Raw genomic sequence first — 19,088 nt, 5'->3', positions numbered from 1 at the left:
TCAAAGGCCTTGTTGAGATCTGCAAGAATCAGCGCTGTTGACTGCTTTGCTTCAAAAGATTCCAACACTTCTGCCACAAGTTGACGCATAGCAGTTGTAGTTGAGTGTTGGCCTCTAAAACCATGCTGTGATGCCGAAAAAAGATGGTTCCTATCCAAGTGATCGACTAGTTGCTTCTTCATTACTGTTTCAAAAATTTTGCTGATAATAGGAGTCAATGAAATGGGTCTGTAGCTCTCGATGATCTCAGGATTACCCTTCTTGTAGACCGGTATTGTACGTGAGACTTTAAGTGCCTTAGGGAACACAGCATTCTCCAAGCAGTAATTCAGAACCTTGGCTAAAGGGGCAGCAATGACATCTGAAACATACTTTAGCACAGGGGTTGACAACCCATAAATATCCTGACTTGATGAATTTTTTAAATGACATATTAACCTCTCTACCTCTGCAGGACAGACCGGATTCCAAGTTGAGAATGGAAACGGCCTAGGCCTATTACTCATGTGGCCAGATGCCAAGGCCAGCGGATCCGTCTGGTTACATGAAGATATTTTATTGATTATATGTTTTACTTCATTTAACATTGTAGTATTAAATTGATCAGGGCTGGCATTACACTTGAGTACTGGCTTAGTCTTACAGGTTCTATTTACCAGATCCCATGCCGCTTTGCACGGATTTGGGGCTGACTCAATTTTAGACATGTTGAAATTCTTTTTAGCTATATCAACCTGTCTCCTGTAGATCCTTTTGGCCCTTAAATACATGCTATACAATAAATCCCTGTTTTGACCAGCTGCAATCTTATACCTGTCATGCAACGCCACAACAAATTTCCTAATATTTTGAAGTTCAGACGTGTACCAGTCTTTTTGGGACTTAGAGATCGGCCCACCCAACTTGTTGAGATTAGCACAATACTTTGGTTTAATGGACTTAGCCGGAAATATCCTGTCAAAGATACCATAAAAAACATCAAAGAATAATTGGAAAGCGGTCTTTGGATTGACATTGTCAAGAATAGCAGACCAGTCTGTATTTATAAGGGCTAGTCTAAAATTAGGAAATTGCTCGACATTTATAGGCCTAAAGCTATGATTGTAGGTGCTATGCCAACTAGGCCTGATTTCAGTGCCACTCACCAATTCAATGTTTACATCTAGGACCACCGGGCAGTGGTCGGCAATTACAGGGTCTAGAATTGATGTTGAATGCTCCCAGGAATTTAGATTAGTGGCGATAGCATCTAGACAGTATTGACCACGAGTTGGTGACTGTGATGTTATGTAAAGGCCGTAGCTTCTTAGTAAGCATAGAAAACGATTTGACAGTTCATTTACTTCATTAAGGTGTATATTGAAATCGCCCCCGAGAAAGACTCTAAGCTATTATGTTGTCTAGTTAGTTCAGCCATGCATCTGTCAAGGTTGTCAAAGAACTTTTGGCTATCACCGCCAGGCGAGCGATAAACAGAGACCACAGTAGCAGTGACCCGGTTGACTATAATCTCGATCCCAGAGAGCTCAATATGCATTTCATCACAGAATGCACCTAAGTCTAGTGTATTACAACTTAAACTGCTATTAGCATATATTGAGGAACCCCCGTTCTTATGAAATTGCCTAAAAAAGGCTGCCTTAAGCTCTAGAGTATTGATAGTGGAGTAGAATTCACTCTCTTGGCTAGTCAGCCAGTGCTCACTGATACAGAAAATATCTGGTTTAACTTCGTTAGTAAATAGTGAAACAAGATTGTATTTAGTCCTGAGGCACTGAACATTAGCAAAGGCTATTTTTAAACCAGAATTAGGCCCAGTAGAATAAGTAGATGTTGACATACCTTGAAGATTTGAAGTTCTACGCGTACTGTCACTCACACTTAGGCCCAGTCCTAGATTATCAGGCTGATGCACGTTCTCACCTTCAGTGTTGGATATATAGTATATAGTAGTGGATATATAGTAGTGTTATGGTTTAGTTCAAACCCCCACGGTACTCTCTGGTTTCTTCTGAGTTTCTTTATGTTCAGGCTGGGTTGTTCCAAAAATTCATCTAGGGCCTTTATTTTTTTTTTTATATATAAACGGTTTCCATTTCCAAATAAATTTGGGTTATTCAATTCACAAATGATATTAGCGTTATTTTGGTTTCAAAGGCACAAATTAAGATCTCAACCTGTTAGAATTCCGCCATGCCAATCCTATCCAGTTGGTTTCCAGATAGTAGCCTGCCACTGAACCTGCATAAAACAAAAATAATACATTTCGCCACAAGACACTGTGATCATGTCAAGTTTTTAGACGTGGTCTTTAAGTGCAATATACACTGGGATCAACAGGTAAACACTGTTAACCAAAAGCTAAGCGTGCACGGTTTTATCTACATCATATATCAACATATCCTCATACAACTAAAGGCTGTCTATTTTAGTTATGTATAATCTATTCTTTCCAATGGACTTTTGTGTTAGGGAGCTGCATCACAATCACGTATAAATAGAATGTTCACTTTACAAAAGCATGCCTTGAGAATCGTGTGTGGCCTTGACTATAGTAAATAAAGAGGAACTTACATACACTGTTTTAGTCATTCATTGGATTTAGCCAGCTGTTATTGATGTTATTTTCTGCAAACGAATTTTCATTGATTATTCTTCTTTTTAATGAAAGAAGGCTATTATTCAACAGCCTCATTCTAGGTTTTTAAAGATTGGACCAATATATGAACAGTAATTTATTTAGGAAGTCATACGTATAACACATCTTGGAAGCCAGGCAAAGAGATTGTAGCAGTTTCCTTCATATTACTACAACTTTCAATAGTGTCCTAGGAAATATTTCTTTTTGGCTTCACAATGATATCACTGATGGAAGCATTATAGAATCTATCATATAGTGGCGTGAAGGGACAGTGGGTACAGATTAAAATTTTTCTATAATCATAATTTATTTGAGATATGATATGGGAAGTTTCCTATTTATATCAGGGTTTCAGATAATGCTCCTCTAGGAGTCCATTGAAATATAACATGGAACAATGAGATAAAACAGTTGCTAAGATTTAGTTTTTTTTTAATAACCATCACTTGCTCCATGGATGCGTATTCATTCTTAGTTTCCGAGTGATATCTCTGTTGGAGGCATTGTTAATCTAGTCCGGTCAATTTAGCCAAAAAATAGGGGTAACTTTGCATTAATTCCCAGAAAGCTGAAAATTTGCATAGATGTTAGGGACACCACTGTTATGAAATTGTGAAAAGTCCCCATCGATCCCAGTCTGCAAAATATTTTATTCAAGGTCAAATTTCACAAAAATGGGTAAGAAAATTTTGTAATTGTTTTTTCTCAAAAGTGGTTTGTCTTATGAAAAAAAGCATAAGGAGCATTTTTGTCAATAATTGCATGATCTACAATTTTTGTCTGATATGTTTTTTTTCATAAAACTAAGTTTCACTGAAAAACTCAAAAAACCCATTTTTGTGAAATTTGACCTTGAATAAAACAATTTGCGGACATGGGATCGATGGGGACTTTCCACAATTTCATGACAATGGTGTCCCTAACATCTATGCAAATTTTCAGCTTTCTGGGAATTTTTGCAAGAGTCAATGTCTAAATTGACCGGACTAATCCTGGAGTAGTGCAACAGAACAAGTGGAAAGATTACTATTTCTGCAAATCATCATAACTCACCTCAGTTGTAGTAGGGAAATTGTTTCACCTTTCTAAAAGTTCAAAATATCAAGAAGGGAAATATCAACTAAAAGCAGACCATTAAATATATAAAAAGACTTTCCAGTTTCAAATGAAATAGTTTATTAACCATTAAGTTACAATAGCAATAGGTGTCAACACAGTAAAATAAACAACATATAGCTAATGTGATAATGTAAAACAAACTTACATAATATTACCTACATGCATATATGTGGAATTCCTCAATAGAACAAGGTGCAGTTATGATTAGAAATTTAGTTAATCTTGTCTTGAACTCATTCAATTGTAGTTCTTCTATATATAAAGGTAAGGCGTTAAACATCATAATTTGAACATATCTATGGCTCTTTAAAACTTTTTGAAGTCTAGGAAAGAAACCTTAACAAATAATTATATTTATTATGTTAAAGGTGTTAATAAACAACAAATTCAAGTTTTTCATCAACTTATTTGAAAACCCATAGTAATCCTGACTAACAGAAGACCTAAAATTTAGAGTGTCGTTTAAAATATAAGTTTCAGATACAGAATACCAACTTAATCTCTTATAAAAATTATATTTCAAGGCAGTAACATTATTTAACAATATTTGTAAGGCTAGGCCTATTAGGAAAGTCCTTATGCTTATCAAGATAATTTAAGAGAATAACCAACACTAACAAAATTGTTATTTTGTTGATCATTCATGATGTTTAACCTCTATAACTCATAAATAAAATATCCAATCCATGGTTTATGTGGAAGAATACTAGAACACAAAAGATGAGAAGTAAGCATAAGGAAAGCAGCTGACAATCCACAATACATGAACTTATAGATGTTTTATAATCAGTAATTTTGACATATATCACAGAGAGTAACTGTAATACAATAGTTGAGTCATGTGTTCCTATTCATCCTGCTCTCGATGTATTCTAGTATTTCTAACACTGTTGTGGTCTTTGAGTCTGCAACCGCGACTGCTTCCTCCAGAATTTTCAGCTTCTCATCCACATTCTTACGTACCCTGTATAGAATGTAGCTCATGAAACGTAATTCACAATACTGGCCTTTAACAACCCTTACTTACTTAATTGTAAAGCGTAACATTTTAAGCAAATAAATATGATTGTTATAAACTTACTACCTACCAATTTGATATTATTACGAAACAGTAGTTGGTTTCTCTCTTTAGAGCATATTCAAGCTTAACTTGCTGACATCTTTTTGTTAATACACAACAAATCGTGTAATCTGTTTGAAATTCATTGTATTATAAATAATATTGTTATACAAACTTTATTTTATATCTATTTACTTTTGTATATTCATATATGTGATGATTTGTGTTATGAACTTGATATATATATCGAAATTTTCAACTAGATTATATAATTTTTCGTTTATTAACAGGATAATAATAATAGCACGTTAAATCTGAAGATGCCCAAGAGGAGAAATTGATTGCTGTCTCATTATAATATTGGATTTATTAGGTACGCCTATAATACAATACTATAAATTACCCAAATAATATTCTGACCCAGGATAGTAAACAAACAAAATAGTTAATTTTGAGTTTATAAATTAGAAAAAAGCTATTTTTTCATTGCTATTTGGTAAATAACACTGATAGTTTCATTTATCAGTGTTAGTTTTTGTAATGAATACTATAATTTAAAAAGAAGTTATGTAACATATTTAATTTTAAAATATAATATTAATTTTAAAACTTCTATGGTATTTTAATGATTAGACCCTGTAAGTGCAAATTGAAACTACTGATATGGAACGTACTGACTTCTGACTTTTATTGTCAGTGGCTGACAAAACATTACAAGCACTATATGAAATGAAGAGATAATTTAAATAAAGGAACACAATTAAATATGTTAGAGAACATCTGTTATCATTTTAAAGTGGAGGAAAATTAAAATGTTATAATAAATATTTATGATGGTTTATTATAGTGGTTAGTTATAAATTATTTGTATAATTCCATTATAATATGTTTAGATTGATGATGTAATTAAGTAACTGATTTAAATTAATATAAATGAAGAAGTAACTAGTAATACATTAAAAATAAGAACAAATTTTTAAGTAACCTTAATTATCACTTATCACATTTTTTAACTGATGCTTTATGGCATGTACACACAATATGCCTGCACAAATTATGGTTAAGTTTATGATGACAAACTAAATGGCAAAATTAATGATTCAGTGCAAAAATCACTTATGATTACCACAGAAATCTCCTTTTGAGCCAACAGCTTATGAAAACAACAAATTATAGAAATGAGAATAACTAATAAAAATAATATTTTGAAGTAAAACTGCTGATTTACTGTTACATTGAAAAAAGAGAACATATTTGCTAAGATGTAGCCAACAACATATGTGAAAGAAATATCAAATTTAGTGGCTGAAATGATTAGCTACTCATTGGATATTAATGTAAAATATGGTATACATCTGATAACAACAATACAACATTCCCAATGAAAGTGAAAACTTGATTTGTTACCTCTAAAGTTAACCACTTCTTTAACTGTAGATATTGCAATTTTTAATAGGTTTATTATGTTTTACCTTTTTTGACAATTGCTATATATATCCATACTTTGCCATTTGTGTTTATGATAAGTAAGATCTATAGTACATTACATGCTCTAACCTTGGCAGGAAACAAAGACGTAGCCAGCAGGGGGGCCTAGGGATCTGGATCCCGCAAAATTTTCAATATTTTACATTACTTTTTTAGTAAATGATTATTATTATTATTATCTAAATAATTCAGTATTACTGATATATACCGCTTAAAAATCGTTCTCAACAAAGAAACGGGTCAAAAACTTTTTAAGGAATAGAATGGGGCCTTACTCTGTCCACTACGGGAAAATATCAGTGGTCTGAACCCCCAAAACTTTTTCCTGTTTACGTTCTTGGCAGGAAATAAACAAAATACATAACATGTAATGTTTGAAATCCATCAAGGATATTATTAAATAAATTATATTATCAGACACATAATATAGAATCAGGTCATTGTACTTACATTTCTCGAGCTAAACCTAGTCCTTGGGGTCCTGAAATATATAGGTAGTAAAATTTTATTCTTATATCTATTTAAATAAATCACATCATTAAATTGTATCATTTTAGGCATTCTTTGTAAGATGCACTGTAACATGGTATTTCCCAAAATAATAAGCTGATGAGTAGTAAACAATCACTATAAATTATGCATAAATGCAGTGGCATTTGTTGAATTCATTATGTGACAGATGAAATCTTGTTACATAACCATCTATTTCTTCTTCTATAATCTTTCTTTCCAAAAATGTACAAATATTTTTCTTAATATGCACAAAGCATGTATGTAAACTAAAAAGTCCATTTGTATTAATTTCTGCAGATAACATAATTGATAATTAATATTAAATATGACTAGATTACAGGTTGGTTGGTTGAGTTCAAAAGTGAAAACATTGAAATGTAATACATTACTCTTGGTGAAAGTTTTTCTAAGTCAATACGTTTGGTAATTTAATATTCAAAATTAACACTCTCCCAGAACCATCTCTTTAATGTACATTATCTGAACCACCGGTCTCTGAGACCGGTTGATCGTAATTTAGATTTTATAAGTACCTAAAAGTGAGTTATGAAATTCCAGCCTGGAAAATAATGAATTAATATTCCAATCCACACTATAACATTATTTATTACATGTATCTATTAACAATATACATAGAAAACAGTATATGGACACAAATATAATTGTCAGTAGTCTCAGTCTGTTGTCTGCAGCATTCCCTACTGGACACATTCAATAGCACAGTCCTTACAATCCATCTGACTGCATTCAAGACACTCTTACTCTTCTACATTTTGTCATCAGGAACTTGTGGTCTTACTGCTGCCTCGTTGCTCCCCAGACTCTTTTGAATGGTGTGTTTTACGTCACGTCTTAAATTAGGGATTCGCAGTCTTCTTTCAAGATGAGGCTTGATAAAATTCTCTCCCAATACCTTGGTAAACTTGAATTTTGTAATCACTGGACTACCAGAATAGCTGAGGAAATCAGGGTCAACTCAAATCAGGGTTATTTGTTTGTACACCACTACTAGTGCCTGGATGCATTTTTTACACTCTAAACTAATTACAAGAAACAAATTAGGTACAGTATGATAAAAATATAAACGTCTGTTGTGGTGTATAACAAACCACCGGTCAGTAAGACCGTCACAAACTTGGGCGCTAAGTGAACTATCCGGTATGAGAGACCGGCACGTTTTTAAAAATAGACAAAGTTCATGCGTCAACTGAATGGAAACCGGTCCGATATGTGGAGGGAGAGGTGGGGGGTAGGTACCATGGAGGAGAGCGATCAGTACTTTATAACATTGCCAATATAGCAAATCAAAATTTACCCCCGATCTCACCGACCGGTGGTTCGGGCAGAGTGTTAAATTAGAGCAGATAAAAAATGTTTTTAAAAAATTTAGATTATAATGTGAAAATTTTCTTCACAATTTCAAATAATTGTTAAATAACTTTAAACTAATCCTAAATAACGGAATGAGCCCTGGTGTCTGACATGGTGGTAAGTAAATAGTAGAAATATAGTTTGTCTCACCAAAATGAAGTTCTCTTTGATAACTATGAATATTTCATTTATCAAAGAGATATATATTGTAAACCGGTTTTTAATCATAAAAATTTGAGTTGTGGTGCTAAAAATATATCAGAAGAAATATCATTTGTAATAGTATTCAATAAAACGATATTATTACTGATATTAAATTAATGCAAAATTAATGTGAAAGACGTCTTTTCTTTTCCAACTAACCTTTCAGCCGGGATCTTCTTCCTTAGGTTTACTCACCTCATAGTATATAATACATTGATCACCTAAGATCAATTGTTCCTTAGCCAACAACATTAGCACATTCAGTACATACTAAACACTGCAAAGTTCTAAATAGAACCGAACAGAACACGTTAGAGAATGGATGCTTGTACAAGACATTGAGCCGCAATCCCACTGGCCATCATAGAAGTCACATTGTCTGTAGTCTACATGCAATACCAATCGTGTGATGGTCTATTCAATGATTTTACAGTGATATAGTGCTGATTTGATGAAAACCTCACAGAGAGAGATTGACACGTTCATTTGAGGGAACAGCCATCAAAATGACCTGAACTACCTCTACAATCCTCTAAAGACTATGCAATCACCATACAGATATTGGAATTTTGTTAATCTTTACAATGATCTGTACCAAGATTGCATAATGTGTCATGATTACCATGACCAAGCCCGTACTCAGACTGGTTTTTTCAGACAGTTTTACCAGGGTCCGACCACACATCTATTTGGCGGGACATGACAGGGTCCGGCCAAATATCTATTCCGGAGCCCATCAAAGCTGAGTACGGTCCTGATAAATAATGATTTAGTTAAATTATTGAAAGGTAAAATAATTATAAGTATCATCTAAGGTATTAATTGTAATTTTTGCATATCTCAAAGTAGTCTAAGAAGAGTATTAATTAAAACCCTGAAGTAAAACAAATTTGTTTAGTGTCCCAGTTATTGTACTGGAGTTCAAAAACAAATTACCTTTTGAGTTAAAACTCAGCATGACGTTGTGAAGATCTTCTTCAGTCATGACGCGGTCCTCTGATATCTCATACTTCGCCAGAAACATGTTGATCTCCAGTTCTGTGAAACCACACCTAGAAACAAGTTGAGCATCATGGATATTGTGAATAAAGGAAATACATTGATGCTTTGTCTTATATGAGGCCTTGTGTTGAGGAGTGTTGTGAAATGAAAGTCTCTGGTTTTTGGTGTTTTAAGTTTGTCCACGTAGAGTATACTTTCTAGTATGTACAGAGATAAGACTGCACAGCAGGTTTGACAGGTTTAAGGTTCACCAGTGCCCAGATAGCCTTCTTTTGTACGAGGAGAATTTGGTTAACATTGTGTGCCGAGGTTCCTCCCCAGACGTGTAGACCATAATGGATGTGAAACTCTACTAATGAAAAATAAGCTGTTTTAGCTATTGCCAGTCCTGCAAATAATTTTATTCTTAGGACAATGTATAAGCTTGCACTTATTTTATTACACAAGTAATCAATATGTTCTGTCTAAGTGAACTTTTGTCTAGCATTACACCTAGGAGTTTGTTTGTTTGCTTTGCTTCTACAAAGCTTGCTGTACTGGAAACTTGGCCTTTTTGTGTAGAGAAGTGCATTTGAGTTGTCTTGGTGGGGTAATTCATTTAGCAATATTATATTGCTGTATCCGTGGCTATTTTTGTACAGCAGGATTGTTCAGTGGCTGTTTCGTTACTAATTATTAAAAGTGTAAAGGCATCAGCATACATAAATATATTTATATTTTGGCTTCGTATTACTATGGGAAAGTCATTTGTTATTGAAATAAAGATGGTCCCAAGACAAAACCTTGTGGTACTCTTCTTGTCATCTGTTGTGGAGTGGACTGGTAGATAGACAATTGAATTTCTATTTGTGAGCAGTCCTTATGGTAGCTTCTGAACCACTTATTGGCCAAATCTCTCACTCTTAGTTCTTGCACAGCAGCTCATGCCCTAAACAATAAAATGCTTTACTGTAGTCTAGAAATGTAGCTGTTACGTAGTGTTCATTGTCAATTTGATGTATTTAATGTATATTTGTCCTTAAGTAAACAAGCCATGGTATTCCAGTAATTTGAATTCAGTGTAGAACGGGAATGCAGAAATGCGTTAATTGGACTGGTGGAGAAGAGCAAAATGGTCTCTGGACAGGTGCCGGGCTATGAAGCCATTCCTAGAAATGAAATAGCACATGCTATGGCCAAGAAAATGAATTCAGACTCTGTGAAGAAGCAGAAGAATTAGGAGATAATTATGGATGGATTTTCCAGCAGGTTGTGCAACAAGGATTAGGGGCTTACTTCATGAGCTCACAGGGGATCAGAGAACAGGAATCCATAAATCTCAGAGGGTTTTGCAGAAGTGTAATATTTGATGTTTAAACAGAAGTAAGCAACATTAGATTAGTCACTATCAGAATCATAATCTCTTCATTAACATGAACATTGAGAACAGTTATGCGTTATACATATGATGCATGGTAATAATCGATTATGGTTGATCGAGTTTTAGTCTAAAGTCTGACTGATCTTTTTGGTGAATTCTTGAACAGTGTAGATAGGATGTTCCAATAACCACGAATCAAGTTTCCTCTTCATTTCCTTTCCAGTTAGTTGTTTGAAGGAAGCTGTGAGCTGACTGTATAGTCATGCTCTTATTGTTGAGGGTTTCTTGTCATGAAGGGGAGTTCGATGTCTGACTGGTGGTATCACAGAGGCATTCCGGGTATTGTATTAATGTGGTCGTATTACCTTGGGAAGTCCAAGCTTGTGCAAATGTAGAATGAATTCTTGGATACATATCACTGTGACCTGTAACTGTCTTTATTTTTAGTTCATATATGCAAATGTTAACATGTCCAATCTAAATAATGTTTTTGAAGACAGAAACTTAGTTTCAATCCTGAAAAAACTAAATATATACATTTAAAAACTAAAATAACAAGCTCAATTTAATATGTCCATTAGCAATTTTGAAATAATTAAAAATTGACAAATTGAATTTCTTGAATAAGCCCTTGACATAATTTGACATAAAATGAATATGTACAATTAATACTTACTAGGATTAACTCAGGGTTATTTACTTTCAGAAAGATGAAATCACTGTTTAATGAAGAAATTCTCAAACAAATATATTTTTCCCAAGTCCATTCACATGTTTCGTATATTCTCCCATTTATGGAGGAACAGAAAATCTGAATAAAATTCTTAAAAGTTCAAAAGAAAGCTTTGAGGGTGATATTAAATTTTAATTATTTAGAATCTGTAAAAAAATACTTCTCTACGCTCTACAGATTTTTACTTTTTGTAGCTTTTACATTTTTAACACTATGTTTGTAAAAAAATAATCAAGAAAACTTAATTGAAAAATTTTACAGTTATAATATCTGTAAGAGAAATGAAATTGTTGTAAAATATCACAGGTTAAATTTGTATTAAAAAGACTGGTAACTAGTTTTAAAATTATATTTGTATACAAATTAAAAATTATAGTAATAGAATAATTGTGTAAGGTTTAAAAACCATGCTAAATCAATATTTAAATATTTTAGCCAAGGTAATATTTTCCATACATTGAAAACTTAATGTTAGTTTGTAGCATTGTAGACGCTTTGTATTCATTGTATGTATGTACAATTTATGAATAAAGAATTTTTGACTTTGACTACCTAAATTGTTTGTATATTATTGTATTATACCTCAAAAGCAAGTGGCGTACATCCTGAAACTTCTGTCTCATTTTTCTCTTGTTGAGACTATCTCTTGCTCTAATGGCTAGTCTGATGGAAAATGTAGCAACAATATCAACAAACCAATTCTGCAAAACGTCTCCGATCTTCATTTTGACGGGTGCAGCATTTATTTCACTTCTTACTTGTGAATACCTGTGCAGCAAAATTGCTATGTAGAGGACCTGCAAAATATTTTTCTTCCATTATTTCAGTCCAAGAGTTGTGTTTATGTATGTATGAAAAATCTTGTAAATTTACAGATTCTGGATTGCACAAATTATGGATTACGGGGCTTTATAGGGATTTTCCCTTATACCGACCTTTGGTGACATACAAGGTATGTTTAAAAAGTATCCTACCTTATTTAGTAGCATATAAACAAATAAAAGGTGTATATTTTTTGCTGGCCGATTGCTGATTATTAGATTTAACATTGTGTACATAAGCACTATGCATGTCATTAGTGGTATATTATTTAACTTGGATGTTGTCAATGGAATATTAAAAATTATATAAGGTGCATTCATTAAATTTGGTTCAAACTGATTTTTATGTTGAAATCATCAGTTAAAAATGTTAATATGTAAATCATATGTTAAATTCAGCAGAATTTTCAGGTTGGCACTATAGTAAGTAATATAATGGTAAACGAGTGGAGCAATAGGTTTAAAAATGACTATATGCATGGATTCACGATAGTTCCTGGATAGTTTCGAAGTTATCAAAATTGTTTTCACAAATATATTATTGTTCATGAATTAGCAGCAGAGCACAATCTTGGGCCATTATTATGATTACTCGAATTGTTTCAAGGAGAAGGCTTCACAATCATTAGAATTTGTTCCCCAGAATAAGTTTAAATATTTATATTTTTAAATCTCCATTCTAGTTGTCACTAATTTTTTTAGGATTCTACACATTTTCCACTTTGTCTTTATTAAACATTACATATTTGTACACTATTATCTTGTAATATGTAAAAAATATTTTAAAATAGTTTTAATGATTGTGCAATCAGTTGCTAACTTACAATGAATATGTAGCTGAGGAAGAATATTGCGAGAAGAAAGAACAAAGGGCCCAAGGTAGGATTGTGCCTCTCTAGAGAAACATAGTCAAAGCTCCCCGCACCCGCCTTGAGTATGGTCCAGATGGAACTCAGGAATGTACAATAATCCTCGAGCTGAAGTATAAAATAGCTATCATTCTACACAACAGTCTCAAAATTACATCTAATTCTCACTTACTGTTTACTGGAAGTTGGTGGCTTCTGTAATATGATGTTTTTAAGCTCAATTCTCTATTTTCACTTTCATTCTTAGAATGGCCAAAATTTTATGCTTGGAATTAATTATAATTCATTTGGATTGTGTATAATATATTAAATAGATCAAAAATAATATGCATCTGTCTCAATCACCCATCTTATTTAAGTTTATATGGCACCACTCAGGAATAATTCAATTTAAACTTACTGTTACCAAACAGCTTATTCTTTATCAAATTATAAAATTATATACTGGTTAAACATTTTACTTCCTCTCCATCAAACAAAATTTTTCAATTGAGCCATATCTGCAGTTCTTAAATTATTATGACAATTAAGTCGCTAATTAATAATTTAGACCTGAATTCTGCAAAGGTAATTCTTGTAAGGCTTCTGTATTTCTTTAATTTATCCATTATCTTTAGAGATTTGTCTTTACTTATACCACGGTTTGTTCACATTTTCACTTCAAATCCCTCTAAAATTCTTGCAATTTTAACCCTTATCTACAACTGTTATATGTTTCATTTGCCAAAGTCTCAGGACCTTTTCAATAATAAAACTTCTCAATAATACTTTAAAACAAAGTTACTTTGTTCAAAAGACATCAGAATTTAAGCTAAATTGATCACAGTCTAAATTAAAGAAAAAGCAACTATACATTATGTCATACACTATGTTTTAGATTATGTAGGGTTTCAATGTCTATAATAATTAAGTTCATACAGTCTTTTACATTTTGTATCTGCACACAATTTAGACTGCTGTGACATTAATACTGGAAAGTTTACTTTGTACATTTAGGTTATAGATACTGTAGTATTTATACTATTTTGTACAAATAAGCCTAAAATTAGGTTTATTTTTACTTTATTTCATTGTGGAAACTAATAATACTTCACCCCTGAAAGAATTGCAACTACATTATTTAGTAACAAGTATTATAATTACATACCTGAGCTCCAAATAATATATAGCCCTCAAATGCAAATGTGAGGAAAACGGTGCCAAAAATAACTGTATACCATAACATGTCTCTAGTGGCCTAGAAAAATATTAATTACATTAGTAACGGATAATGTTAACACCAGAGCTGTTGGATTATGATATATTTTATCTAATGTGTAAATTTTACCAATGTGTGTGTGTGTGTGTTCTCTTTATGCAAAAGAATAATATATATATATATATAAGGTTGTGTCTTAAAAGTCCTACTACCTCCCCCTATTAACTTTCTTATGAATAGAGATGAAGTTATATACTTTGGGGGATGTTTATATGAACAACTGAGGAGTTTTTTTACACATAAAACATTTTTGTATTTTGGGGGTAAGTCAACATTTTTAAATAGAAACCCCTAGCAAGTGACATCTCATTTTAAAGGTATTATTAAAAGAAGAAGAATGGCGTGAACTAGGTGTCTGTAATGTTACTCTATAAAATTTGGTGGCTGATTAAAGTTTAAACTGTTTTGTATAACCCCACAATTTAAGTAACATTTAATGTTATTGTAAGGCAGATAAAACATTCACTCACTAGTTATTTTGAGTACTTATAACACCAAATCATAAAACAAGTTATTTCAAGAATAAACAAACATCAACAACCATGAATAACATAGCATTTATTAGGTTTTTTTTGTCTGACCGAAGTCCAGTAGGAAGTCGTGGGAATACCAATGGCTGGTTTTGCCATGTTATCTCTTATTGATTACCACGAGAAACTGGACTGAATGTGTCTTGCATACTATCCACTTAGACAGTGGGCATATTTGAGTAAATTAGAGTAAATTATACGAACAACTGATAATGGAAAAACAGTAAGAAATTATTAAATTGGAGAAAATGTGTAAAAGGAAAGATGCAGGTAACTAATCAATCAATTTCCAAGTTTATTGTTGTTAAGTGTTCCATATCAATTCATCCTAGGTCCCGGTGTACATAATACTTAATCCTATAAAACAAACTTTTATTCCAAGTACCTAATACTTACTCACCAGTTGAAGTGTCACCTGTAACTGATACATGGAATGATTTATTCCGACGTATTTGAGTATTTTCAGCCACGAGCTGAAGATCAGAAATGACAGAGAGGAATTGCTCACTACTTGTACAAAGAGCATCTGGTCAAAGTTGGCAAAGCTACGATTATAAATATCCATAGCGGACAGTAGAGAGTTTGCCGTTACATATTGAAACAGGTTGGTCGCTATCACCATGTAGCAAGTCTGCAACATTTTCCAGCACTTGTGTCTTACTGTGAATTATATACAGTAAAAAAACAAATTTTATTTTGAGGAGAATAATTATAACTATTAATTTAAAAGTACTTGATGTTTAGGATGTTTAATCCTTAGTAAGCTTAATCTGTAAACATATTATACCACTTATTATATACTGCAATTTGGTGTGTGTATTGGTCTCTTGTATAAATCAATTATATTTTGAGGAGAATAATTATAACTATTAATTTATAAGTACTTGATGTTTAGGATGTTTAATCCTTACTAAGCTTAATCTGTAAACATATTATACCACTTATTATATACTGCAATGTGGTGTGTGTATTGGTCTCCTGTATAAATCAATTATATTTTATCCATATTGATTTTTTTTATTTTATGTATAGGTGTATTATGCTTTTGCAATTTTGATAGCAGATGACTCTTGCTTGATCAGTTATTTGAACAAGTACAAAATGAGATGTTTGGGAAAATCAGAGGGTTTTGAAAATACACAGGACAAGTACTTTTTTGTCTACACATTTCTCTTATTCACTTTTGGTCTGGTAATTTCTGTCACTATTGCCAAAGAACGGTGCATTCAAAATTAATTTTTAGGTGGGTGGCAGTATTTAAGCAAAAGACAGGAACAAAAGCTGGATATGCTGCGCAAGTTCATGTCAGTGGTTTAGTGAATACGAAAAGGAAGAGCTGTACATGATTTTGTTACACCACCTCAATTCTAGGGCACCTCATTCGACAAAGAGTTATTGCTCCCTAATGAGTTTTCAGATATAAAATAACTTCAAACCAAGATATTTAACACACATAAAATAAACTTTAATTTTCAAGAGTATTTTTCATAAATCAAATAATAAAAGAATTACACTTTGTAACATTTTTAGAAGAATAGCTATTATGGGAAAGGTTGATTCATTGTGAATGTGGAATTCACCTTCCTCTTAATGGAGCATATGGAATCTGATGCTGTCACAGACTTGACTCCTGGAATCTGGAGTCATGTTCATCTGAAGAGATCCGAAAACAACCCTTTATTTAGAGCTTCTTCATCACCAACTTTTTTTGGATCTCTCTCGACAATCATGAATCCAGAATCCAGGAGTCGTCTGTAACAACGTCAGATTCTAAATGCTGCATTAGAGTGGAAGGTGATTTGGAGATAAACTCCAACATTCACATTTACAGAAGGTTAAATTTTAATAAATAATTTTTGATCACTAAGTAATGATTCAAATGTATAAAGTAGGTGCTGGGATGTACCTATAACAACTGGCAGGAACTGTAGTCCTTATAACTGAATTCTTATTTAAACTCATCTCCGTATTTTTATGGTCATACTAGCTGTTACTCGCAGCTTCGCACACAATTTTCAGAACAGAAGTCTTATATTACTTAGTAAAAGCACTTATGATGTAATATGTTGGAGTCCTATGGAAATTTTAAAACGTAAATAGGCATGCTGATGGTAGTTATTATTTACATTCATAGTAAATAGTATCAGAGTTTAACTTAATTCTTATATCATGTTTTGTACATGTAGGAGCACTTCTGGTTCTAATTATATATATATATATATATATATATATATATATATATATATATATATATATATATATATATATATATATATATATATATATATATTTGTCACAGCTGAGTCTGTCTTGTTATCCTGATGAAGAAAACACAAATACACAGGTCTCGGAAACCTACTTCGATCAAAAAGCATCTATTCCTAGCCCTTGCCATATATTTCAGGTCTAAGATATCTCTAGTATCATAGTAGAGTTTGCCTTATCCCGACGAAGAAAAAAAGTATACTTACGTATAGGGCCAAGAACCTTACTTCGGTTAAAAAGTACCTACTGCAGACCGTTTAAATTCACTTACCTACTATATTACAGTTTAGCTTGCCGTATTGCCTCGATCAAAATACTATATAGTTCAATTATGCATTTCTTGGAAATCTACTTTGGTCAAAATCATCTACCATCAGCTTCTGTAATCTACTTTCAGTCTAAAATATTTCCATGGACATAGTTGAGTTTAAATTACATTAAAATACAAAACCAATATTTAATACATATTATTGTGAGGTCTTTCGATATCCAAGATACCTTCATCAGATATCGAAAGGCCTCACAATAATATATATTAAATATTGGTTTTGTATTTTAATGTAATTTAACAGTGACCAATATAAGCTCCATCTACAGCATAGTTGAGTTTGTTTTGTTGTCCTGATGAAGAAAATATACATACATACGTATGACTGAGAAGCCTATTACGGCTTAGGGGGAAGTACTACCTACTTCCTATGTACTTTCCTTAATACGGATTTTGGTATAAGGGGGAAAATTCCTATTAAGGTTATGCAACATTCCAAAATAATCGTTTATGAGATTGTGCGTTATAGAAGTCTTGTTTTTCGGACTGCAGCCTGGGAAAGAATGAATCGTTGAGGCATGTTACTGTTCATTTCTATGTTTCCAGAAGCCACTGTTAAAATGCCTTATCACAATGCCAAAGAAGTCCACCAGTTTAAAGTAACTTATGTGAAAACATTCATAACTTTGCTCTTTAAGGTTAGTTTTATAACAGTGTTTAATACATTAGATGATTTTAATTCGTCACTGGCACAATCTGGAGTAAAATTTATATATTAATGTTTTATTTACTATCTGCATAACACTACTGATCAAGCACTGTTTACTTATTATTGATTAAATTTAAATGTAAACAGATGTTTCAGAAAGTTTGTCGAACTATAGCTGTTAACAGAAGTTTAGTGCCAGTTTAATTTGAGCTATGAAACGTAAAAACTACAATTTTGTCTTAATTCAAAAATATTCCTGGTAAGTTATCCTAACTTTTTCTTCTTAAAAATCTTCCTCGGATATCAATGGACATTTTACAAAAAGAATTAACCGAATTGGTCCAGCCGTTATCAAAATTTGCGCTTACCAACACATTTTGCGATTAATTTTTATTTATAAGAATCTATTGCTAAAAGTGTAAACAAAATTTACTCATATTTCTTTAAATTTTATTATTTTTTGACAAGCATGAATTGTACTATATGAAATATAGAAATTCAAATAAATATACCTACATCATAAATTCTTAATGTACATAAAGTTAATACATATAAGTGTTTATGAAATCTCTTTCTGTAAAATATAGCGTTATTGTTTAATAAAAACAAACATACTGTACTGTACATGCATACAAATCTGTAAACCCAAAGCTAAATACTTACTTACTGCCGGGGCGTAACAAATCTCAGTCGATTCTTTGCCTCGTCTATGAGCCTCTTCCACGCCACCCTGTCTTCCGCCAGATCCACAGACCCTCCACACCGGGTCACATCTTCGACCACTTGATCGCACCATCTTATCTTTGGCCTACCCAAAGGGCGCCTTCCTGCCGGTACCGCCTGGTAGACCTCTTTTAACTTGTGCCCTCCTGTCTCC

General features: G+C 32.6%; 1 protein-coding gene across 9 annotated transcripts in view; it reads right to left on the bottom strand.

Moving 5' to 3' along the window:
* Nucleotides 1-3,793: 3,793 nt before the first annotated feature.
* The window catches only part of LOC124352665 (polycystin-2-like), a 45,067-nt gene continuing 29,772 nt past the window's right edge, over nucleotides 3,794-19,088 (bottom strand). For 5 of the 9 annotated variants that reach the window (XM_046802239.1, XM_046802241.1, XM_046802237.1 and 2 more), the window contains 7 exons: nucleotides 15,370-15,600; nucleotides 14,329-14,418; nucleotides 13,137-13,289; nucleotides 12,074-12,288; nucleotides 9,333-9,448; nucleotides 6,759-6,789; nucleotides 3,794-4,724 (listed from right to left, as the gene is read on the bottom strand). In XM_046802239.1, the coding sequence (XP_046658195.1) occupies nucleotides 4,598-4,724; nucleotides 6,759-6,789; nucleotides 9,333-9,448; nucleotides 12,074-12,288; nucleotides 13,137-13,289; nucleotides 14,329-14,418; nucleotides 15,370-15,600 (963 nt within the window). In that variant the 3' untranslated portion in view covers nucleotides 3,794-4,597. The remainder of the gene's footprint in view (nucleotides 4,725-6,758; nucleotides 6,790-9,332; nucleotides 9,449-12,073; nucleotides 12,289-13,136; nucleotides 13,290-14,328; nucleotides 14,419-15,369; nucleotides 15,601-19,088) is intronic. The other 4 variants (XM_046802240.1, XM_046802243.1, XM_046802242.1 and 1 more) reach the window with 4 other exon arrangements.

Source organism: Homalodisca vitripennis, chromosome 1 (assembly GCF_021130785.1).
Source record: "Homalodisca vitripennis isolate AUS2020 chromosome 1, UT_GWSS_2.1, whole genome shotgun sequence".
Classification (NCBI taxonomy): Eukaryota; Metazoa; Arthropoda; class Insecta; order Hemiptera; family Cicadellidae; genus Homalodisca; species Homalodisca vitripennis.
This window is presented reverse-complemented; position numbering and strand designations above follow the sequence as displayed.